General features: G+C 40.9%; 1 protein-coding gene across 5 annotated transcripts in view; it reads right to left on the bottom strand.

Moving 5' to 3' along the window:
* Positions 1-12835: 12835 nt before the first annotated feature.
* The window catches only part of ZDHHC14 (zinc finger DHHC-type palmitoyltransferase 14), a 374077-nt gene continuing 360905 nt past the window's right edge, over positions 12836-26007 (bottom strand). For 3 of the 5 annotated variants that reach the window (XM_044004828.1, XM_044004825.1, XM_044004824.1), the window contains exon 9: positions 12836-19248. In XM_044004828.1, the coding sequence (XP_043860763.1) occupies positions 18847-19248 (402 nt within the window). In that variant the 3' untranslated portion in view covers positions 12836-18846. The remainder of the gene's footprint in view (positions 19249-26007) is intronic. The other 2 variants (XM_044004826.1, XM_044004827.1) reach the window with 1 other exon arrangement.

The following is a 26007-nucleotide window of genomic DNA, read 5'->3' as shown; positions in this document are numbered from 1 at the left end:
GGTGGCACAGTGGATAGAGCACCGGCCCTGGAGTCAGGAGGACCTGAGTTCAAATCCAGCCTCAGACACTTAACACTTACTAGCTGTGTGACCCTGGGCAAGTCACTTAACCCCAATTGCCTCACTAGAGAGAGAGAGAGAGAGAGAGAGAGAGAGAATGAGAATGGTACAGTTGTACCACTGGTTTGGGAGTGAGAGGGAATGGTTTCAGATGCTACTTCTGATGCTACCCAGACCCCATGTGGGTCAGTCATCACTACTCTTCCTTTTTGATTTCCTTTTACTTTTGCCCCTATCCTGGGCCATCCACACCCAGCTAGGCTGCTTGACAGCTCACACCACTTGGATGATATGGGAGTCACCAACTCATTGCTTCTGTTGAGATAGAGGACTACCAAAACTTAACATTGGGGGCAGCTAGGTGGCGTAGTGGATAAAGCACTGGGCCTGAGTTCAGGAGGACCTGAGTTAAAATCTGACCTCAGACACTTGACACTGACTGTGTGACCTTGGGCGAGTCACTTAACCCTCATTGCCTCACAAAAAAACCCCAAAACCAAAAACCAAAAAAAAGAAAAAAAAAACCCCAAACCTTACCATCTCCCTGAAGTTATGCCCTTAAAGTCCTTCAGGCAGCCAAGTGGCTGAATGGATAGACCTGAATTAAAATCTGGCTTTGGACACTTCCTAGCTGTGTGACCCTGGGCAAGTCACTTAACCTCTGTCTGCCTCAGTTTACTCAGCTATAAAGTAGAGATAATAATAGCATCTATCTTTCAGGGGTTTTGTGAGGATCCAATGAGATATTAATTGCAAAGCTCTTCTCTGAGCTTGGCACATAGTAAGAACTTAGTAAATGTTTCTTACCTCCCTTCAGGCCTTACTACCTGTCCCTGCCTCTATACAGACCCCAGGTACTGTCATCTACCTACTGATGCTATCTGAGGCCCCAGGAGCCCTTTCATACTGGTCTCCTCTAATGAGAAGAGGAATCTCCTTGAGAGATTTTTCTATTTGTATCTCAGGCACTTAGCTCAGTGCTTTGAATAAATCGTGAATGCTTTTTCATTTTCATTTATTCATACTTTACTTCCTTTGCGGCATTAGGCAAATCACTTTCCTTCCCTGGGCCCCAGTTTCCTCATCTATAAAATAAGGAGGTTGGATAAGGGTGCCTTCCACCCATGAACTATAGTTTAATTTTGCATTCGTGTGTCTGTTTGTCACATATCTAGAAAAGTCATAGAATGATCAGTTATCTGTTTCTTTGCTTTTTTTTTTTTGTATTAATCTGTGTTTGGAAGCATCATGGGAAGAGATCGGGATGTGGAACTGGCAGACCTGTGCTCAAATCTTGGCATGTGCTAGTTGTGTGATCTACCATGGGCAAGTCCTTTAGCTCAGGGCTTTGTAAACTCTTTCCATTCATGATCCCTTTTTTCCCCAAGACATTTTTATGTGACCCTGGGTATATAGGTATACAAATCTAACATTTACTGCCAAATCTTTCGCTATCCCCACATTCAGTTATGTGACCCCATATGGGGTCATGACTTACAGTTTAAGAAGCTTTGCTTTAGCCTGTCTGAGCTTCTCAGTTCTTCTCCTATAAAATAAGGATACTAATGCTTATATTTTATGTCCTATCTGGTTATTTCAAGGAAAGGGCTTTCTTTGTCAACTTTAAAGTGCCTTATGAAAATAATGATTACTTCTCTGCTGGCTGAGCAAACTCCTAGGACACTTCTCCTTGCTGTCTGGTCTATGAGCTCAGGCAATGCGAAATGACTTGCATATGAACATGTCATATGAGCATTGTGTGAGTCAGTGCATGTGGCATGGTGGAGAGAGCACTGACCCCTGAGTCACAAAGTCCTGGGTTCCTATCCTACCTCTGACACACACTGTGTGTACAACCTTGGGCACCTTACTTGCCTTCTCAGGGTCCTAGGCACCTCTCTAAAATTCTAAGTTGCAGAAAAGGTAATGATTTACATTGGCAAAAAGAGTTTCTCATCTGAGTGCTCCCTGTAACAATGGAATGAAAAGTTCTATTGCCTAGGAACATGGAAAGTCTAACAAAGAAGTCAAATCATCCTAAAATGCACTCTTACACCAGACACAAGTAATTTGGAGAGTATTTATCATTCTGAACTAGGTGTTCAGAACCCTGTCCACCCCCATTAGTACAAACAGCCGAGAGTTAACTATAGATCTGACTGCGTGTTGCCCTGGGTTACAGAAACAGACTTCCCCTTCAGTACATAGTGATTCTTTTTGGTTTCTTCTTCTTCTTCCTCTTCCTTTTCCTTCCTCCTCCTCCTCCTCCTCTTCTTCTTCTTCTTTGAACTACTGCTAGGCCCTCAGGGGCTGGGGTATAGCACCTAGCCTTTTCTCCACTAAGGGGTCTCTCTGTTGTGCTCGACATAGGCATAGAGTCCAAATGGGTTCAGTCCTGAGAATACCTGACTCCTTATGAAAGGACCTAGGTCTGGACTCCTGTTTCTTACACTCTTTACCTTGTTAACCCCTCACCTCTAACCCAGGGCTCTAGGGACAAATGATTTGAACCTTAGGTTTAATCTCATATTTCAGGTTCCCTGAAAAGGGCCGGTGGAAAGGTCGTTAGTGTATGATATGAATCAGATATAGGATAGGTATTTACTTCCTACACAAGAGACATACTAAAATGCAAGACTCTAATGAGTATGCATTGACGTGATTCGAAACAGGATGCAGAAATGACTGATGACTACCGTTATGTTCTTCTGGGGGGCGGATGCTTGAACCTCACCAGAACATAAAACAGTATGTGGGATCGCTGATTCATTATTTTACATTTCATCTTGGCCCTGCCGAGTTTAAGTGACTCTGCTGATAAAGTGGGTGAGGATCAGGACATGCTTCTTCTTTTTGCTGGTGGTTGTCTTATCTGATGAAGAATCTTCCTCAGACAACAGTCAGCCCCACTCATTGAATCGGGGATCTCTGACCATCTCTGACTCACGAAGTTACCTCCAAGCCTGAAAATATCCATCTCAAAAGCCTCCATGGACCAAGGTGCAAGCTTGCTGAGTTGAGTTTGTTCTACATATGGGAATGGTGGCAAGGTTAGTGGAAGGACCACGGACTATTTTCTTCTTTCCCTCATGGGAAATCTAGAGACAGGGCACAATTCTTGCTACATAGAAGAGCCAAAGCAAGGACTCAAGAAAGAAGCTGTTTTTGTTTTTTAAGTCTTCTGTTGTTGGCTTTTCCAGTTCAGGAGCCAATGAGGAGATCGCTTTTTCATTTCAAAGTGTCCACATTATTCAGCACTGAGCTACCACATAGCAAGAAACAGTCAGGAAGTTCTCCTTGTTGCTGAAGTCCTGGGAATGTTGGAGTCAGGAGACCTGATTTCAAATCTAGCCTCAGACATTGATTAGCTGTGTGGCTGTGTGCAAGTCACTTAATCTAGTTGCCTCAGTTTTCTTAATTGTAAAATGGGGATGATAAATAGCACATCTTGCAGGGTTGTGAAGAACAAATGAGATAATGCTTGTAAAAAAACAACACTTACTACAGTGTCTGGCACACAGTAGGTGCTATTATAAATACTCATTCTCTTCCCTAAAGGGGAGCTTAGGGTTCCTGTTCACTGACACGGCCCTTACAGGCCAATTCAACAAAAATTTTGAGTGTTGGAGAAAGGAAATTTCTACTTTTTGATTGTTCCTGTTGGGTTATAGTATGCACACTATGTATAGCATATACCTCCACTCAAAGAAAACCTAGTGAGTGAAGATCCTAGAAAGGAAGTGTCAGTCAGTTATTCTAAGACTCCACTCATCACCCCTGACTTCTCTGACCAAAGCATCCTCCCACCCCCAAACCCAGCTCCCCTGAATGTATTGTCTTCTATTAGAAAATGGTTGATAGAACCATTAGCAGTTAGAAAAACTCCTCTTGGTTACAAGAAGACAGAGTCTCCTACTTTTTGCATTTGTATTCCTGGCACTTAGCATAGTGCCTGGCACATAGTTGCTGTTGCTGCTGTTCAGTCATGTCTGACCCTTTGTGACCCTATTTGGGGTTTTCTTGGCAAAAATTTTCCTTCTCCAGCTCATCTGACAGATGAGGAAACTGAGGCAAACAGGGTTAAATGACTTCCCCAGAGTCACAACAACTAGGAAGTATCTGGGGTTGGATTTGAACTCAGGTCCTTCTGATTCTAGACCCAGCACTCTATCTATTGTGCCACCTAGCTGCCCACGGCAACAGAGTAAAAAATAAATGCTTTTTTCATTCATTCATTCATTCATAGTAAGTTAGAGAGAGTTTATGAGAAACGATTTTTTTTGTGGGGCTATGGGGGTTAAGTGACTTGCCCAGGGTCACACAGCTAGTAAGTGTCAAGTGTCTGAGGCCGAATTTGAACTCAGGTCCTCCTGAATCCAGGGCCAGTGCTCTATCCACTGCGCCACCTAGCTGCCCCATTAGAAAAGATTTTTAACTTTGCAGAAGTATTTACCATAGTTTTCCTATATATAGAGAGAGCTACCCTAATGCATTTCAAGTTTGAACCTGTTCGCAAAATTTTAATCTACACACGGTTTTTCAAGAACACATTTACACCAAACAACACACACCTGCCTTCTAGATGTGATAACATATGCCCACTGGAAGGGCTGTACCATAAACTCAGAGGCAGTTGATTTGAAATTGTGATTCAGGGCATGTCAGGGACACTGATTGTTTGGAATTTCCATAAGAAGAAACTCGGAAGGTTTGGAGACACCAAAATCTATCTGTTCGTGTTATTGCTTAGAAGCTGCATTTCCAATGTGGTTTCCAGACCTAACAAAATTAATTATGTTTTAGTCCTTGGACTGGATCGGACTCAGGAAATAAAGATGCAGACACACAGATATGTTTGTAGCATAGATTTTTCCAGGAAAGGGGAATAAGGAACATTACATACTTGTCATCTCTTCTGTACCTCATCCAGAGAGTATTGATCAGCATTAAAAAGATGCTGTTAAAAAAAAAAAAAGTCTTTGTCCAAGGATCGATATTTTCTCAGCATGATGCACAATGTCAGTTATGTACTCTTCAAAGCATACTGTATGTTTTCATTCAAGATTGTTTGGATAAAAAAAAAGTAGGAAAGAAATGATCCACGGTCCCCAGGGAGCCATCCATGTTTGGTCAAGCTGGGTTTAGCTGAGTCATTCAGAATTTCTGCCAGGAAAACATCTTAGCTAAAATTCCTAAGGACCCTGAAGACAAAAGAAAAATGTGTTTTCATAGAGACAACCTAAACACAGGGCAAATGAAATTGGAGTATTTTGAAATCTTTGCAAAGACAAAAATCACTAAAGGAAAGAGATTTCATTTTCTGCTATTTGCAATCCAGACTTTAAAGGAATTGTATTTAAAATAATATATTTATTTTGGTGGAAAAGCATTGGAGCAAATCACTGGTCCAAAGTGATCTGTAATTAATAAAAACAGAAATTATGTAGTGGTTATTCTGGGTAAATATGTCTAGAATTATCTATTCCAAACACACATGTAACTAAATTGGGTTTGGGCTGACCACTTGCTATTTTTCCTTAAGAACTGTAATAAGTATTCACAGATCTAGAAGGGATCTTAGAAAAGGAGTCCAAAAACTTCATTTCACAGGAGAAAGAAACTGAGGCTTAAAAGGGAGTTCAAGGTCATGGGACTTAATAATAGTTATAACTTTTATATGCAAAATACTTTACATTTGTTACCTCATTTGAACAACTCTGTGAGGCAGGTGCCATCATCATCCCTATTTTAATTCACAAGGAAGGGGGCAGCTAGGTGGCGCAGTGGATAGAGCACCGGACCTGGAGCCAGGAGGACTTGAGTTCAAATCCAGTCCGAGACACTTGACACTTACTAGCTGTGTGACCTTGGGCAAGACACTTAACCCCAATTGCCTCACAAAAAAAAAAAAAAACAAACAAAATTCACAAGGAAACTAAGGCTTAGAGAGGTTTAGTGTCTTGCCCTAGCTTCCTGACTTCCAATGCTCTTTCTAGTACATTTTGCCTCCTTGTGTAAGTGTATGAGGTTATTTAAAGGCATGGCTGTATATGGATTCTTTGTCATGAAACAAAGCCCTTGACTTAGAAATGCTTGGTTGAAATGAAACTTCATTCATTTGCTAGTTATTTGTTGTTGTTCGGTCATGCCCTTTGTGACCCTATTTGGGTTTTTCCTGGCAAAGATGACTGGAGTGGTTTGTCATTTCCTTCTCCAGCTCATTTGATAGAAGAGGAAACTGAGGCAAATGCGGTTGAGTGACTTGCCCAGGGTCACAGCTAGTAAGTGTCTGAGGCTGGATTTGAACTCAGGTTTTCTTGACTCCAGGCCCAGGGCCCTATCCACTGTACCACCTAGCGGTCCCATGCTAGTTTTAAGTGTATGCAATTGTTTGTGTTTGCCTCTAATATAAAATACAAGCTTTTCTGCTTGTCATTTAAAGCTCTTTAAATTCTAGCTCCGGGGGCAGCTAGGTGGTTCAGTGCATAAAGCACTGGCCCTGGATTCAGGAGAACCTGAGTTCAAATCCAGCCTCAGACATTTGCCATTTACTAGCTGTGTGACCCTAGGCAAGTCACTTAACCCTCATTGTCCTGCCCCCCAACCAAAAAAAAATTCTAGCTCCAACCTATCTCTCTAGGCTTATCATGTCATTCCCCTTCACACACTATATATAGTCCATCCTCACTGACTTTCCTGTTGTTCCTCAGTAACTTCCATAAAATATTCTATCTCCCATCTCTGTGTCTTTGTACTGGCTGAACTTCCATGGATGGAATTGTTCTTTTGTTTTTGCTTTTTTTTCTCATCTCCACCTCTTAAAATTCCTTGTTTGTTTTACATTTCAGCTGGATCCTGTCCTTCCTCCCCCTTTTTGGTGCTGTCATCTTTCCTAAAACCAGTTTGTGTAGATTTTTTTTTTTAAATTAAAAAAAAATTTTTTTAGTGAGGCAACTGGGGTTAAGTGACTTGCCCAGGGTCACACAGCTAGTAAGTGTTAAGTGTCTGAGGCTGGACCTGAACTCAGGTACTCCTGACTCCAAGGCCAGTGCTCCATCCACTGCGCCACCTAGCTGCCCCAGTTTGTGTAGATTTTGCCTACATATGAACTTTGTTTTGTATGTGCGTGCATATGTTTCCCCCCAGTAGAATGTAATTGCTTAGTCGTTTCTTTGTATCACTAGCACCTAGCACAGTGCCTAGCATGTTGTTCAATTCATCGATCTATGGTGTTTTCTTGGCAAATGTACTGGAGTAGTTAGCCATTTCCTTCTCTAGTGTGTCCCCATTTTACAGATAAGGAACTGAGGCAAATGGGTGGTGGTGGTAAGTGACAAGTCCAGGGTCACAAAGCTAGTAAGTATCTGAAGTGGATTTGAACTCAGATCTTCTTGACTCCAGGCCTGGCGCTCTAGTCACTGTACCATCTAGCTCCCCCTTGGCTAGCAAGAAGAGTCATTGCTCACCATTCCAGTTCTGCTCTTTCTTTCCTCTACCCCCAACTATCCATTCTGCTATTGCTAGAATCCACTCTCCAAACAATACTAAAGGAAGTGTCCAGCTACTAAATACTCTCTCTAGTCCATACCCATTCCCCACTTAACTTAGGACTCAGGTGCACAGAGATGAGACCAAGGATTTGGAGTCTAGACAGGAATAAGAGAATTTTGAGCTCAGGGGCAGCTAGGTGACACAGTGGATAGAGCACCAGCCCTGGAGTCAGGAAGACCTGAGTTCAAATTCAGCCTCAGACACTTAACACTTAACTACCTGTGTGACCCTGGGCAAGTCATTTAACCTCAATTGCCTCACCAAAAAAAAAAAAAAAAAGAAGAAAAAGGGGGAAAAAAGAGAATTTTGAGCTCACTAGTACAATTTAGTACTATTTAAGCTACCTCCCAGCTATCATTTATATAACTTTTTAAATTGAAAGTGCTGTTTTAAGTTCTAACCAACTGAAATGTACAAATAGACTTTTGTAACAATGCCTTTCATAAGTGGGGAACTGTTTGTTGTTGTTGAGTCATTTCAGTCATGTCTGACTCTTCGTGACCCTATTTGGGGTTTTCTTGACAAGGATAATAGAGTGGTTTGCCATTTCCTTCTCTTGTTCATGTTACAGATGAGAAAACTGAGGCAAAGAAGGTTACCCAGCTAGTGTCTGAGGGGAGATTTGAACTTGGGTCTTCCTGACTCCAGGCTAGCACTTTAGAGAAACTAAATAAGGAGATGGTCAGGTTATGATATCTTTCTTGCTAATTCTCAATAAATATTTATTTAATTATAAAAATCCCATTCAATCCCCAAACAAAACCAAAGTCACATCTTAAAATTTAATAAAATCTAGATTCTTAATTTTTTTTTTTTTAGTGAGGCAATTGGGGTTAAGTGACTTGCCCAGGGTCACACAGCTAGTAAGTGTTAAGTATCTGAGGCCGGATTTGAACTCAGGTACTCCTGACTCCAGGGCTGGTGCTCTATCCACTGTGCCACCTAGCTGCCCCTAAAACCTATACTCTTAAAAGCCCTATTGAACCAGAATCACAGGTTTAAAAGGACCGCAGGTTGAACTGTAAACAGAACTTTTATTAGGCTACCCAGAGATTAGCACAGTTCCTGGCACAAAGAAGGTTCATAATAAATGCTTGTTGTCTTGACTTGGTGATAAGAAAAAGCTGGAATTAAAACTTCTGTCTAGTTTATATTAAGAAATAAAGCCAAAATACTAGTTAGCACTGGGGGTATTGCACAGAAAATTCTGACCTTGATCCTCTCAGTAAAAGTGGGACTTAGCATCCCAGTTTAAAAGGACTCTCTTTTTATTTTTATTTTTTAAAAAAATTTTCAGTGAGGCCAATTGGGGTTAAGTGACTTGCCCAGGGTCACACAGCTAGTAAGTGTTAAATGTCTGAGGCCGGATTTGAACTCAGGTCCTCCTGACTCCAGGGCCAGTGCTCTATCCACTACGCCACCTAGCTGCCCCAGGACTCTCTATGTAGTTAAGCTAGGTGACACAATGTATATGGAGTGCCAGACATGGAGTCAGGAAGACTCAAGTTCCAATTTGACCTCAGAAGCTTACTATGTGACTCTTGGCAATTCACTTAATCAGTCTGCCTCAGTTCGCTCATTTGTAAAATGGAGATAACAGTAGCACCTACCTTCTGGAGAATGTTGTGAGGCACCAATGAGGTTGTAAAGTACTTTGCCAATTTTGAAGTGCTATACAGACTTAACTTACAACCCCTTGGTTTCTTTATATTTGAGCCACATCTGAAGCACAAAGTGAAATGGAGGTGGGTAACTTACCCAAGGAGTTTGAGCAGAGGAATTGAGAGGTTCTGATCATGAGACTCTTATAGGCAGTGGAATCTTGTGGTAACTTAATCACCAGAGGATTATCCAATGCTACCTCAATACCAAGCACTGCACTTCCAGCTAGTGGGTAGTGGCAATTCTCTGCTCTGGGCACATGGCATCTGGAATATTGCCTTCACTTCTGGATGAGACATTTTAGGAAGGACATTGGCAAAGTGGAGTGTTTCCAGAAGAGGGTGATTAGTATGGTGAGGATGCAGAGAACTAAGTGCCTTGTGAGGAACAGTTGAAGGAACTTGGAGATGGTTAGCCTAGAAAAGAGACAACTTAGGAAGAATCAAAATAGCTGCTTTCAATTATTTGAATAACTGTTACATAGAAGAGAGCTTAGACTCAATCTTCTGGACCTGAGTGGGAAAAATTGGGAGACATGGGTGGAAAATGCAGCTACATGAATTTTGTCTCTATGTAGAAGATGAAAGACTCTGCCATGGGAAGTATCAGTGGAGGGGTTGTGCAGAGGATTGTTGGTCTAGTATGGATTGAACTAGCTGCCTGCTGAAAATCTTTCAATTCTGAGATTCTCTGAAGAGGTAAAACACATGGTCCCTGCCCACAAAGAGACTTCAGTCAAGTGGATGCAGGAAATATATATATATATATATATATAAAGATGGATAATGATAGACGGTAGCATATCTTTAGAGAGATTAAATACATGGAACAGACTAAGTTCTAGAAGAGTCCAGAAGGTGTGAGTACTGAGGGGAGAGGCAACTGGAGAAGAACTTAGGGAGTAGGCAGGAGTGGGGGTCCTAGATAGGTAGAATAGCATGGGGTGTGGGATAGGAAAATTTATGGGGAATTTGGGGGTCCAAAGTCATCATGTCTCAGAATGGAAGAGGGATTCTTTATAGAGAGAGGTCCTCTAGATGTTATTTGCCGATGGCATTGTGCAGGTGGTATGAAACTCCAGAATATTGCAGGGCTTTCCAAATTAGAATTATAATTATTCAAAAGTCCAGAGTAATAAAACATAATGGATAAGAAAGTCTCTTGTCCACACCATAGTATACAGTTGGATGGAAAACTCATAGATCTGATCCATCTGTGTGTGTGTGTGTGTGTGTGTGTGTGTGTATATATATATGAGTAGTACAGGCTGGATTGCCTTCGAGAAATTGTGAAGCTCTTTTGGGCAGCTAAGTGATGCAGTGGCTAGAGTGCTGAGTTCAAAGCTCACCTCAGACACTTACTAAGTCATGTGACCCTGGGCAAGTCACTTAACTCCAATTTCCTTAAACACCTGAATCCATCTCTAGTCGTTTTGATATATACCTTGCCACTGGACCCAATTGGCTCTGGAAGAGAGAGTGAGTTTGGTGACCTTGCACAGCCCTCTCTCATTTAAATCCAATTCACTGCATGTCATGACATCTCTTCCCGATGTCATGGTCCTCTTCAAGGATGAAGGACAAACAACATGGAGATAATAATAGCATTTACCTTGCAGAGTTACTGTGAAGATCAAATGAGATAATATTTGTAAGTGCTTAGCACAGTGCCTGGAACAAAGTAGATTCTAAATAAACACTTTTCCTATTCCAGTCTTTTTTTTTTGGGGGGGGGGGACAGGGCAATGAGGGTTAAGTGACTTGCCCAGGGTCACACAACTAGTAAGTGTCAAGTGTCTGAGCCCAGATTTGAACTCAGGTCCTCCTGATTCCAGGGCCGGTGCTCTATCCACTGAGCCACCCAGCTGCCCCGCTATTCTAGTCTTTTAATGATTCAAGCTTCTCCCTAAAACAAAGACCCATCTTTTAAAAACCAATATTCTTGTGGTATATTGCAAATCATGGAAGACTCCAGTCTGAAGAATTCAAGTTGGGGAACACTAAATGGAAATGGAAAAGTTCATGGTGGGTGTGAGAAGGCTCCATATATTGCCAGTTAAGGATGTCAATGAAAAGATCTATTATCAGAAGAGGATGTGGGCTGGTGATATATGAGGAGTGAAGTAAAACTGGATAGTTCTTATGCCTCTTTGATAGGCAGGCAATGTCAAGAGAACTAGAGGAAGGTCTCCAGTGAAAGATTCATCAGAGTACATGGACAAGAATTTTGTAAAGGCATGGGTGGCTGGTTAGCTGCACCCCTGGGGGGAGTTTCCAGACTGATGAAACCACAGATCCACTGGAATGTAAAAATTAGTCTTAGGGGAATGAGGAAATCAGTTTTGCTGGAGTGGAAGATGTACGTAGGGGACTAAGAGAAGTTTGGAAGGCTAGTTTGGGGCCAGGAAGAAGGGAGACCAACAAATGTGAGAGAGAAATGACTGGAGAGAGTGGAGAAAACCAAAACATTGTCAAGGGAAGAACCAGTTTCAGAGTATCATGGAAATTTAGAATTTGAAGGGATTTTTAGATGCCACCCAATTCAGCCTCTTGCAAGAATCACTTCAATGATATCCCTGATGGAGGTTTAAGAAGTCATGGGTGAACAATATCATAAACAGCATAGAAGAAAGAATATGGACTGGGGAAAATAGCATTTCTATAGTGACTAGGTAGTGAGAGAGAACTTGGTTGTATAAGGGAATAACAGAGTAGAGGAACATTTTTTAAAATGAGGGAAACTGAAAATGTTTTGGGGAAGACGAGAAAGTACCCATGGAAAGGGAGAGACTGATGATATAAAATAGAGGTGTAGCTGATGGAACAAGATGATGGGATCAAAGCAATAAGTAGAAGAATTAACCTTGAAGAAGAGATAGGTTATCTCTTCTGAGAGAGCTGGGAAGAAAACAAGGATGGCAGAATAGATATTTGGAGGTACAGAAGAGGGTGGATGAGTGAGTTCCTAAAGGATTGTGTCTATTTTCACCAGAAAGTAGGAGGAGAAGTCCTTGCTGAAAGTAATGAGGAATTAGAAGTGATTAGAATATGATAAACTATGCTTTATCTTCTGTCTGACAGTAGAGTATTTATTAATGGCCTGTAGTCGATGTTTCTTAGCTAATTCTGATGGCATTTATGTATGCATATATGTGTGTGTGTGTGTGTGTGTGTGTGTGAAAGAGATAGAGAGAATAGGAGAAGAAAACAGAGAGGGAGATAGAAATAGAAAGACAGAGACCCAGATAGAGGAACAGAGACAGAGAAAGAAGATGCCAAATAGGAAGAGATGTGGATTAAGGTGGTTTGCCTTGCTGAAGTGTTTCTGGGACTGAAAAGTTTGAGAATCTTTGAAAAATCAATCTGGATAATTTGGGACTAAAAAAGAAATCAACACAAGTTTTCATTAATCATCCAGACTGGGCCATGTCTACACGGTCCCAATTCATTATGTACATGCCATATTGGCTCTTCATTTTGTCTCATGGAGACCTGACTATAGTTAGATTGTCTTATCATGACAACATGAGTGTTGAGAGAGATTGAGGTTTTACATTCGACACCATGAACAGCTTTTATTGAGGCAGGAAAAATGTTGTCTTAATTCAGTTCAGTGGGTTTAAAAAAATCAATTATGCAAGCATTGATTAAAACATCAAAGAGGCACTTAGATAGGCATACACATCTCTGAAAATACACACTGGCATGGCCCACATGGCTGTTGTTGTTCAGCTTCAGAGCCTTGAATATACCAAGAGTTTTTATTTGGGGGGGTATACCAGAATGCTAAATTAGAATAAAGCACAAACCAAAACTGTTTCCAAGAACAAGGGCATCAGAGCTTCAAAGTCATATTCCACCATAGGCTAAAACAATCTCCACTCACACAGAACAGGGCAAAGCAAATTTCATTGGATGGACCATATGGCCTTTCAGTTTAACTGTGCATGTTAAGATATCAAGGACAATTAAGACAATCATTGATTCAGAACTCCATAAATCAATACCACATTTCTTTTTTTAAAAATGTAACAATTGATGGAAGGAAAAAAAACCCAACTTCACAGTAGCGCAAAATGTCCATCTGCTCCCCAACTCATTCTGCATATAATTCCTGGGGTTTATGAGATCTGAAAATAATTCCAGTTGAAGTCATTCATCTCATTGTGGCAGCTGCAAATTCAGTTGCTCCAGAAACAATCTAATCTTATATCTACACAATTATTTTTAATGGCTGAATTAATGTAGTAACCACTTGTATTTGGAAATCCATCTTGGTTGCATTATCAGGACCGTGTACAATGGGCAAGTTGCTAGAAGATTCACTGATTTACAAAAATGTAATGGTCTTGGACATTTGTGATTACAATGAGAACAATGTTGAAACTAATCTAATCTATTAATGATAACTCATTTTAAAAGATGGAAAGGGACATATTTTAAAGAAACAAGTTTTTTTAAAAAAAGAAACAAGTTAGCGGCAGTCTTTCAGGAAGCAATATGGAAAGCACCCAGTAGAATACAATTAGAGAGGATATAAAATTTTATACACATAGATAGGGGTGGAGCAGCAGGTAATGTATTTTAAAGCCTTTCCTTTTTGGATAAGAAAACATTAGATTTCCACAGGCTCCTAGATATTTGATGAAGAGAACTGTAAACATTATTTTTATTTAGGCTCAGCTTCAAAATAGTCATAAGGCAACAATATTCAAAACTTGTTCCTCTTTTCTCTTTTTTTTTTTTGCTTCCCACTCCATCCCTTTTCTCCCCCCAAGCCCTCCTGCCCTATAAAATAATTTGTACATTGGTGTCTCCTCAAAACTATCATGAAAAATAAGACGATTTAAACCAAATTCTTGATACCTTACCAGGCAGCCATGAGGACACATCACTTCTCTCTCTCTCTCTCTCACACACACACACACACACACACACACACACACACACACACACACACACACACACACACACACACACACACAAATTAATCCCTCCTCCCCCTCCCCCCACCCCTGCAAAGGAGGAGCAGTAGTTATGGAACAAATTCTAGAAGGGAGAACTAGAGTCCATGGAAAGCTTTTGCTCCCAGGAGACAGTCTGTGAAGGTGGAAGGTGATGAGGACAGCATGGGCTCTTCTTCTGCTAGCTGGACCAAGTGCAGTCCCTTCAGGAGCCACTGAATCGCAAAGCTTTCAAAAAATTCTCTGCATTTTCCAGTAGATGTCCTCACAAGGCAACAATGCCAAGGAGACGTAATGCAACACAGTGAAGTGTGGGGGTTGGTTTTCATTTGGTTGGGAGCTAGGAGAAGGGGCAAGCAATGGATCCTAGGATTTAGAACTGGGAGGAACCTTGAGAGCATCTGATTTAATTTCATTTTACAGATGGGGAAACTACAACTCACTGAAGACAAGTGATTGGCCCAAGGTCTTAGGGGTTATAAGGAGCATAGGTGGGCTTCAAATCTTTTCTTCTGATTTCAAATCCAGTGTTGTTTCAACAATACTACGTGACTCCTAAATAACAACCAAATACATAAGGGATAGGGAGGGAGAGGGAAAGAACAACAATGAAAACCTCAGGGTCTGGGATGAGATTACAAAATGGAAAGCAAAATAATATTTAGTTTCCATTTTTAACCCTGATAAGCCAATCATAAAAACAACAGGGCAAGAAAACAATGAAGTGAGGCTCTATAATTGGCCATGGTCTGCTACTGTGGGATTAGAAATAGGCCCTTGGGGGCACTGGAATTGTCCAAAATAGAAGATTCCAGGGAGGATGTTGCATCATTCTTATAGGCTAGACCAAAAAAAAAGGAAACTGTCATATTTTAGCTTGGTTGCAGGACAGAATGACAGCAAATTCCCGGGGCCCCAGAGTGCCTTGTCACTGAGCTCTCTCACGCACAGACTGTCTACAGATCTGCTGATGCTATTGGCAACCCTCCTTCCCAGAAGCCAAGGGTAACTGAATGAAACTCAGCCATCCTAACAAAGAGACTGGGCAGCATATATCTTGCCCCAGCTTTCCTGGGAAAACTGAAAGCAGATGAGTCTTTAAATGATAAAGCTTTTAAGTGCATGAGATAATGGTCTAAGTTTTAGTAGCATAGTAAAATATTTATCTTACTCCACTGGTTCCTAGTGAACAATCAATCCATGACACTGGCAGTTTGCAAAATATCAAAACATATTCGATTATAGCTTGCTTGAATTACTCAAATAGCTAAAAATATAGACTAGGTCATGTCACCCCGGGATGGTGAAGGACATTCAGGCTTCCTGAAACCAACCCTTGGAACCAATAGGAAGGGGGAGAGCCAGTGTAAACACAGATGCATTTAATCCTCAGGCCCTCACTTCTCCTCTTAACCACAGTGCAGGGGTGGGGAGGCACTATCCCTTGAGGCTGACTGCATGAACTAAATTCACTTCCCCTGGAGAAATGGCTCTTTCGATAATGGTCCAAGTTTTAATAGCATAGTAAATCCTGAACAGCCATGCTCACTTTGAAAGCAGAGTTTGATAAATAATGTAGTGGTTGGTTAGTGGAGAAGGTAGGGGTGAAGGATGAGGATAGAGGAGGAGAAAAAAAGGCATTATAAGAACACTCATCATACATGAAGATAAGGATTCATGGTTATTCTGCAGGGACTCTCCTAATAAGGTGGGGTATCTTGGCCCCAGAAAAATCATAGAGCACTTGAACATAAAGACTGGCAGGAATCTTAGAAATAATCTAGTCTAGGTGTGGAAAATGAAGGTTAGGGAAGTAAAACTGACCTACTGGTCATTACACACCGTAACTCAGGCCTCCCTGATGCTAGCTCAGAATTCTTTCCATTCCTTGAGAGTTAACATTTCTATCATGTCGTAAACATTTCAGAGCACTTTACGTATATTATCTCATTTGATCCTCACAACAACCCTGTGAGGTAGGTGTTATTATATTACCCTCATTTTGCAGATGAGAAAACCGAGGCTGAGAGAGGTTGAATGACTTGTCTAGGTCCACACAGCTAGTAAAGTCTGAGGCAGGATTTGAACTAAGATCTTCCTTACTCTAGAGCCAAGGATCTGTCCATGATGTCAAGCTGCTTCTTTATCATGCTGTCTTTGTACTCTCACCTGTTTCTGGGAACCACATCAAAAAGGCACATTGTTTTTTTTTGTTGGTTTGTTTTGTTTTTTACTTCTTCACAAAGAGAGAACGGGGTGATGGGCAGGCTTAAGTATTTGTGCAAATTCTCATGAAATTATGCCACCGTGGGATAGATCTGGCCTCTTTTGTTTATGGGTGATTCAGAATCACAGAATCTCAACAGAGCAATGGATGTTACAGGCTGTCTCTTGCAACCTGTGCCTCTATGAGAAACTCTTCCCCAACCAATATTCATTGAGCCTGAATACCTCTGTTGATGGGGAGATTGCTGTCTCCCAAGGCAGCCCCATTACACTTTGGCACTGCTTTGAAATTGCTTCCAAATTTTTCCTTATTCTTCCAAAGACAGGTCCGTGAGTTTCTAGTGTGAATGAAGAATTATAATCAGGAGGGAGTGGTCAGGAGATCTAGGAAACCAGAAACTGCTCTTGTGATTTCTCTTTTCTGTTTTCTACATGTTCCAGTGTAAGGAGTTAAGAGTGGTGAGATGGGGTCTGGGAATCACCAGCAAACACAGAATCACAATTCTCAGAGTGGGAGAAATCACATATTGTAAAGTCACAAGAAGAGGAGAGATCTGGGTGTGGCTTCAGTGCCAGCAGAGATGGCTTTGTTTCCAGGATCCAAATTGTGCTTCTTTTTTCTTTTTCTTCAAACAAGATGGTCATGTTCCTCCCACCTTTTATTCGGGGAAATGGCCTTATCCAGGGAAATGGCCTTATCCAATTAATTCAAAGTGTCTGGGCTTCTTGATCAATAATAAATGCAGCTTGTCTTTTAGCCAGTCATATGGACAGAGAGCATTATTTTGAGCTTGCAGAATTTAATTTGTCCTGAGAAGAAATCATTGCAGGCATTATCATCTGAAGAGGAAGGCAAGTAAAGTACATGGCACAGTTTTCCATAACAAGTTGGGTCCCCTGCAATTGCCCCTGAGTTGAATTATTCCTTATACAAAATCCAATGTCCTCCCCATTCCCTGCCCCCAGTTATAAATCGAAAGGGATGAGTTGGTAATTTTCCTAATCCTATTCTGATGACTGGCCTAGTTAAGAGGAATGATCTCTCAGGATCTCAGCACATACTTCCTACGGGTTCCTTTGACTAACTCTTTGACACCTCTAACAGGTTCCCTGGTCTCTTTCCTTTGCCCTCAGCACACAGAATGGAGAAGAGTCAGTCAATCTCCTATTTGAGTGACTCCTTTATCTTCTGTTTACAGCGGCATTGAACTTTACAGAATGCAAACACAAGTCAAATCCCTAAATAATGAGACAATCCCTCCTAGAAATGGGACAGAAAGTCACCTTCCTACCAAAGAAATCCTCCCAGTGTTATGATACTATTCATTGATCTGATTCATGGTGTATCCAGGCTTATTCCCTGCCAATCTACCTCAACAACCACAAACCCTCTGCTGGTCCTCCAGATGGTTTTGTCCTTTAGACTTTATAAGGATAATTGTACGCAGATCCAGAGAATGAAGGATGGCATTTTTATTGGATGTCCACTGAAAATCTCACCCATGGGGAACTGCCCCTGCAGGCATGGCACAATACAATACCTAATTTAAATATTTAACAGAAGATTAAATGATAAGTAATGTGATAAAACCCAGGGTATTGTAGGTACCACCTATCCACAGATAATAGAGTTGAATGGTTGAAAAATAATAATATTGTCCATTGGTTTCAGTTGATAATTGTCCTTCAGTGAAACTGAACTTGGAAAGTCATAACTTTAAAAAAAAATGCAGCACTTCTTATTGATACCAACACCACTGTAACACATACTACAGTGTGGCATGTAAATCCACAGCTGGTCTTTTTTTTTTTTTCTTCTTTTTCTTTTAATTTTTTTTAAATTAATAAACAGAATGGAAATTGTCTAATTCAAATATTAGTAGTATAACACTTAAGTGCATTTCAATCTGGCCACAAAGTATCATAAACCCTTAACCAGTGTGTATTACAACAACAGAGAACACAGAGTATGGCATTTATATCCCAAGATCTTTCTTCTACTGGAATAAAGATTCAGAAATGTGACTCCAACTGCTGGGAAATTCTCATTGCCCAAGGCTTCAGAAAACTGGACTGTTGGTATCAATTTCAGTTTTTATTAAGGGTGGAAGGGAGGAAGAATTGGGGAAAGGGAAGAAAAGTCAAATAAGACAAAATTATGAGCTTTAGGACCTGCCCCCAAATATCCCCTGAAATCGATTCATCTACTTTATAGATGGTCATTTAACCCACAACAGGGTGTCCCCATCACTGAGGCCATAATGGAATTAGAAGGTTGAGTGCTGGGAAGATCTCTCTTGTTGGCTTCCACACCTGGTCTTGAGAGTAGCAAAGTTCTTGGAAAAGTGCACTGCGCCTCCCCCTGTGCTGACGGTCCACATGGGTCAGACTGAGCTGAGCTTTACAAGGCCACGCACTGAGTCTTCATGCAATGAGTCTTGGCTGGCCAAGCTTAGGACATGCAGGGTGTGACTATGTGTGACAGGACTGCCTGTTGACAACATACCAGGGGGCGAAGGGGCTTCCTCTGGTGTAAGGAACTGATGGCCATTGTGTTCCTCTTTCAATGGTATCATATCTGTCAGAATAGTTTCTGATGTGAGATTGGGCATGGAGGAGGGTGGCGTTGGCTGTCCCAGGGACAAGGTAGCACAGGGAGTGCCCAATGTGGTCTTTCCTGGAAGAGGGAGCTCCTCACTGGTTAGGCTTGGTTCGCTCTGGAGCAACGGTGTAGCTGCAGCCTGCAAAACGAATTTGGTGCTCTGAATGCACTGATCCTGGTCACACTGGAGAGCAGGAGGCAGCCGGAAAATGCAGCAAGTAGGCAAAGTCGAAAGATGCCAAGGCATGAGAAGAGAATGAAATGCAAGGGGAAGAGAGGCATGGAGAAAACAGGATGTGAGAAGAGAAAAATTCATTAGTAATAATTCAGTTAGACAACTGCCAAAAAGCATTGCATGCACAGGTAGCCAGGTTTTGTTCCGGTATTTATGGCAATGCAGGAAATAGTCATACCCAGCATCTAAATAACCCACTTAAATAAATATTTCTTATATACCACTCCAGTAAATGTTGCATAGTCAAAGTGGAAAACAATGGTTGCTTATGTCCATGTACAGGACCGTCATTTTTTTTTTTTTTGTGGGGCAATGGGGGTTAAGTGACTTGTCCAGGGTCACACAATTAGTAAGTGTCAAGAGTCTGAGGCTGGATTTGGACTTAGGTCCTCCTGAATCCAGGACTGGTGCTTTATCCACTGCGCCACCTAGCTGCCCCAACAGGACCATCATTTTAAAATAGATTCACTTAATTTTTACTGCCTGGATCAGGGCAACAGAGATGTCCTTTTGTACACTATGAATGGTTTCCTCCATGTTGTTTTTAAAACATACTGAAAGGACACAGGAAGGAACTGAATGGATAGAGTGGCCTGGATGGCTTGTGATCTGCATTGTTGGAGAGATGAGATCACAAATTCACCCGAATATCTTTAAAATTTGGAAGCCTCTGAATCCCAGGAATAGACTGTTCTCCAAAAGCCTAAGAACATTTCACTGTTGAACTTTCATTATTGGCATCATCAACACTTCTGGATTACTTAAAAAAATTATATATATATATTTTACATGATTGCACATATATAACCTATATCAAATTGCTTACCATCTTAGGGAAGAGGGAGGTGAGGGAGGGAGAAAATTTGGAACTCACAAATTTTTTTAAATGAATGTTAAAAATTTTCTTTACATGTAATTGGAAAAAATAAAATATTATTAAAATAGATTTTAAATAAACACTAATTGATATTTTATATCAACATTTTTTCTAGTATTCCTTTTCCTCTCCCCTCTCTCTGATTCACTTTTTTTTTTTTGCAGGGCAATGAAGGTTAAGTGACTTGCCCAGGGTCACACAGCTAGTAAGTGTCAAGTATCTGAGGCTGGATTTGAACTCAGGTCCTCCTGAATCCAGGGCCGGTGCTTTTTCCACTGTGCCACCAAGCTGCCCCTCTGATTCACTTTTAATTTCCTTTTTTCTTTTTTTTTTCCTTTCTTCTGGGGCAATAAGGGTTAAGTGACTTGCCCAGGGTCATACAGCCAGTAAATGTCAAATGTCTGAAGCTGGATTTGAACTCAGGTCCTCCTAAATTCAGGGCTGGTGCTTTATCCACTACACCACCTAGCTGCCCCTCACTTTTAATTTCTTATGAGAATCTCAAAGTTTTATAAGATGAACCATTCTTTCCTTCAGATATTCGAAAATTGTGTCTTACTCTAAAGTCATAGAATTTCACAGTTAGAAGCCACCTTAGAAATTATTTAGTTTAACTCCCTCATTTGACAGACAGGAAATTGAAACTAGGATAAAGGGAAGTGACTTGCCCAAGGTCACATAGATAGTTAATGGTAAAGCCAGGACCGAAGACTGGTGAGTGCTTTTCTTTCCCACTACAGAAAGTTGTTCCTATCTAGGTTTTAGTTTTATTTCCAGCTCTTAACAAAGAGCACAGCATATGCCATGTTTTTACTGTCTCATTTTCAGCTAGTTGTGAAGCTCTTAGAATGGTGAGGGAAATGGATAAGCAGTGGATTCCTACATCCCTATTTAGTCTATGGGCTGGTTTCAGAGACGGTTTGAAATAGCTTTGACATGAATTAGACATCCTAAATTTTGTTATGAAAGGTTAAGATGTTTTGGACTAAACTCGTTAAAGACATTCAAGATTATTCTTTCTGTAGTGTGAAACACAGTGTACCCACCATAATCTGATAGTTAGAAATTCCAAACTAGACAATAGGGTCATAGCAGTGGATTTTGATCTTGGTTCTTCAGAATATAGGGGTTTTATAAACCTCTCATCTACAGTGACCAAGAGAGGTTAATGTCTTTCTGAAAATCTACAAGGTGCATATGATTCCCTGATCCTGTTACATCACAGATGTGTTGGTTTTTCTCCTCTCCTTACCACATTTCTCTCACTGTTCTGAGGGAAGTACCTTCTTTCTGACTTCTCCACTGTGTACAATTTTTCTAAGAACTAGAAGAGCTAATGGTGGGTTTTTAGAAGGATGATGGGAGTTTCATTTTTCATTCTTTTTCTCTGGATATGTGGCTGCATGTCAATTTGGGGATAGTGCAATGATTTGGGTTGGGGAGAGAGTAGCTCAGCTGTATGAGTAGTTAAGAAGGGCAGACCACTGATTTGTGGTAGTCTAATGAGATAAAAGATCTCACTGCTAGAACTTCCCTATAATAAAAAGTCACAAATTTATAAGAATATGACCTATTTGTACAAAAATATTTACCACAGCTTTTTTTTGTAGTGGCAAAGAATTGAAGGGATGTCCATTAATTGGGGAATGTCTGAACAAGTATAATTGTAATGGAATACTCTTGTGCTGTAAGAATAGATGATTTCAGAAAAACCTGGCAAGACATATTAAGTGATGCAAAGGGAAGTAAGTAGAAACAGAAGAACATTCTACTTAGTTACAGCAATATTGTACAATGATCAACTATGAAGATTTAGCTATTCTCAACAATACAATTATCCAAGACATTTCCAAAGGGCTCATGATGAAAAATACCATCCATCTCCAGAGAAAGAATTAATGGAGTTTGGGGGGCAGCTAGGTGGCGTAGTAGATAAAGCACTGGCCCTGGATTCAGGAGGACCAGAGTTCAAATCTGGCCTCATACACTTGACACTTACTAGCTGTGTGACCTTGGGCAAGTCACTTAACCCTCACTGCCCTACAAAAAGAAAGAAAGAAAGAAAGAAAGAAGAAAGAAAGGTGAGTGAGTTTAAAAAAAAAAGAATTAATGGAGTCTGAATGCAGGTTGAAGCATACTCTTTTTCACTTTATTTTTGTTCATGGTTTTTTATTTCTTTGGGTCTGTGTCTTTTTTCACAACATGACTGATATGGTAATATGTGTTGCATGATTGGACATATATAACCTATATAAAATCTCAGGGAGGGGAGATGAGAGAGAGGAAAGAAGAAAATTTCAAATTCAAATTTTAAAAAATCATATTAAAATCATATTTACATGTAATTGGGGAATAAGTAAAATATTATTTTTTACAAGAGTGATAGAGTCATAAAGTAACTGGATGGACCAACAGTTAGCTCTCACTTTCCATATGATTGGAGGTGGTTTAAGTGGGCAGTGTAAAGCCTATATTGCTTCTTAGACCGTGGGGTTCCTGATCAAGGTGCACTGGGATTTGAGAAACTGGAGTAACTGTTATGATCAGCAAAATCAACTCTAATCATCAAGTTTAGGAGTGGGTGTGGGCAAGTATTTGAAGTGAAAATTCCACGTAGTGCCTTGTCAAATGGCTCTATCTACTATACCACTTTCTAGGCACAAGGCAAATTAACTTCAGTGATCTCCAATTGGATGTCCCATAGACATCTCAAACTCAACATATTCAAGATGGAACTCATGATCTTTCTTCCTAGTATCATCCCTCTTTCTATGTTCCTTTTCCCAAAGCACATTTCCATCCCTTCCACTCACTCAGATTTAGAGTCACTCTTCCTGACTTTCCCTATCATTTTACCAAGCCCTATCAGTTCTACCTCTTCAAAACCTCTCAAGCTCACCCCCATTTCTCCACTCATATAGCCACAATCTTTGGTCTAGCTCTCATGACTTCTTGTCTGGGCTATTCCAGTAACCTCTTAATTGCTTTCCTTGCTTTCGGTCTTTCCTTTTCCAAACACAGGATCAGCAATATGGATCTGGAAGGGACCTTGGTAGAGGTCACCCATCCTAGCTCTCCTCATTTTACATTTGTGAACACTGGGGCACAGAGGTTAAGTACATAATTTGACTAAGATCACATAGCTAATAGGTATCTGAGGTAGGAGTCTAACTCATGTTTTCCTGACTCCAGGTCCAGCCATCCATCATGTCTGCCACCTGGCTGCCTCTAGCTGTATAATCTCCACTCTGGCCAAAGTGGCATTCCTAAAGCACAGGTCAGACCAGGAGACTCGCTTGATCAAGAAACTTCAGGTGCTTCCTCTTGTCTCTAGGATATAATATATAAACTCCCTTGTCTGGCGTTTAAATCCTTCACGGTCTGGCTCCAACCGATCTTACCAGACTGATCTTGCATTACTCCCCATCCTGTACTCTACATCTCAGCCAAATTGGCTTGCTTGCTGTTCCCTGCAAATGACATTCCATCTCCTGACACTTCTCCTTTGCACAAACTGTGCCTCATGTCTGAAATGCAATCCTTCCTCACCTCCACTTCCCAGAATCCCTGGCTCTCTCCACGGGTTAGCTCAAGGGCCACCTCCAAATAGCAGGTCCTTTCCTGATTCCCACCCCTCCCAGTCTCTTGTGCTCTCACACCCCACCTCCACCAAATTACATAGTATTTATTTTGTATAAGTTGTATGTGATCCCCTTTGTCCTCTTCCTAGCCTCCTCTAGAAGGTAAGCTCTCTGAGGGCAAAGATTATTTCATTTTTGTCTTCCTCTTTCCTGGGCATTGCCTTGCACGTTCTTATCATAGCATAGGGCATGAAAGACTTTTTTAATGTATGAAAGTGAAGAAATCAACTCTTAGGGAAAAGCTAAGTTTTTCCCTTCTCTAACAACAACAAACAACTTTCATTTATAGAGGGCCCCAGGGACAGCTTATCACTTGATCCTCACAATAATTCACAATAATGGCTGACCTTTATATCATGCTTTAAGGACTCTACATACATGATTTAGTGGAGCCTCACAATGACCTTGTAAGGTGGGCAACATGAATATTTTTATTCTCATCTTATAGATGAGGAAACTGAGGCAAACAGAACTTAAGGAACTTTTCCAGGACCATGAAAATAGTAACTGTCAGAGGCTAAATTTGAATTCAGGTCTTCCTGACTCCAGACCCAGCACTCTATCCAAGGTGCCACCTACCTGGCAGAAAATCTGAAACCCAGCAAGGTTAAGCAACTTACTCGCTCAATAGCTAATAAGTCACTTCATATCATCTGATTCTAAGTCCTATGTGCTTTCTACCACAGGACTCAATGTCATTGGTGTATGGGGGTCAGGGGAAACAGGGTGAGGTCAGAGGGTCAAGCTTTACTTGATACGAATTTTACCAGTTTGGCCTCAAATCAATGTACCATAGCTGTATTTCTTGAAGGCCACTGAAGCCTCATAACCAAATGCCTGGCTTCCTTCCTCCTTGTAGGGTATTTCTGCTTCCATTCTTAAACTTTCTAATGGAAGGATGAACACAGCCCCTCCACAGTTGACATCTCATAAGCCTAGTTTCCTGTCAATATCACTTTTTTTGGGGGGGGGGTATAGAACTCTCAGTACAATTTAGGAAATTGGTTCAGTCTTGACAGGATGGAGGAACAAGAGGAAGCCTCCCTGATTAAACATACATTTGCTGGCAAGTATCCCAGAGATTTGAATACAATGTCCTTTGCTAAGAAGTTTACTCGAAAATTACCATTTGGAATTACTGATGACAGCTAGTTAATTCTATAATGTTTCCAACTCTACATGACTAAATATAACCCCTCAATATTCCTGGGGTCTTGCCAATAAATATAGTTCCAAGATTCCAGCTGTGAGAACTCAGGATCTCAATTTACTTGTTCTGCCTTCACATGAGAATCACTTATCAATTCTCTAATGAAAATGTCTTCTACCTACTGAAATCCTCTCTGATTTGAAGGGAAGATGAAACCAGAAGTTAGATTCTTTCTTTTGTTGGTGACTGAAAGGAAGGCTCTCTCTATTCAAAACATTCAGGTAAATTCTATTCTGGGGATTGGCAATTTATAGCATTCAGAGAATCATAAAAATTTTGAGCTCGATCCTGGAGACCAACGACTTTATTTTATAGATGAGAAAATTAAGGGCTGGCAATTGTTGCTTGTACTACTAGATGACACCAGATGGTGGCATAGTGAATAGAGCATTGGACTTGAAGTCAGGAAAAAATGAATTTTTATCCAGTCTTAGACACTTAGTGGCAGTATGATCTTGGGCCTTGGATCACTTGACCTTAGTTTCCTCATCTCTAAAATGGGAATAATAATAGCATCTACCTCACAGGGTTATCAGGAGTAAATGAGGGGCGGCTAGGTGGCGCAGTGGATAAAGCACTGGCCTTGGATTCAGGAGTACCTGAGTTCAAATCCGGTCTCAGGCACTTACTAGCTGTGTGACCCTGGGCAAGTCACTTAACCCCCATTGCCCGCAAAAAAAAAAAAAAAAAAGGAGTAAATGAGTTAACATGTAAAGTGCTTTGCGGACTTTAAACCACTATATATGCTGGTGATGATGATGATGACACCCCCCCCCCTTTATCTAAGAGAAGCATTGCAGTGTAGTAGATAAAATGACAAACCTAGAGGCAAGAAGATCTGAGTTCAGATCCTATCTCAGACACTAGCTATATGGCTGTGGGCAAATTACTTAATTTTTCCAGTGCCTTGGGTAAAATAAGGGGGTTGAACTTGATGGTCATTATGATCCCTTTCAGTTCTATGATCTTATTTTTTTTTC

Source organism: Dromiciops gliroides, chromosome 4, assembly GCF_019393635.1.
Source record: "Dromiciops gliroides isolate mDroGli1 chromosome 4, mDroGli1.pri, whole genome shotgun sequence".
NCBI lineage: Eukaryota > Metazoa > Chordata > Mammalia > Microbiotheria > Microbiotheriidae > Dromiciops > Dromiciops gliroides.
This window is presented reverse-complemented; position numbering and strand designations above follow the sequence as displayed.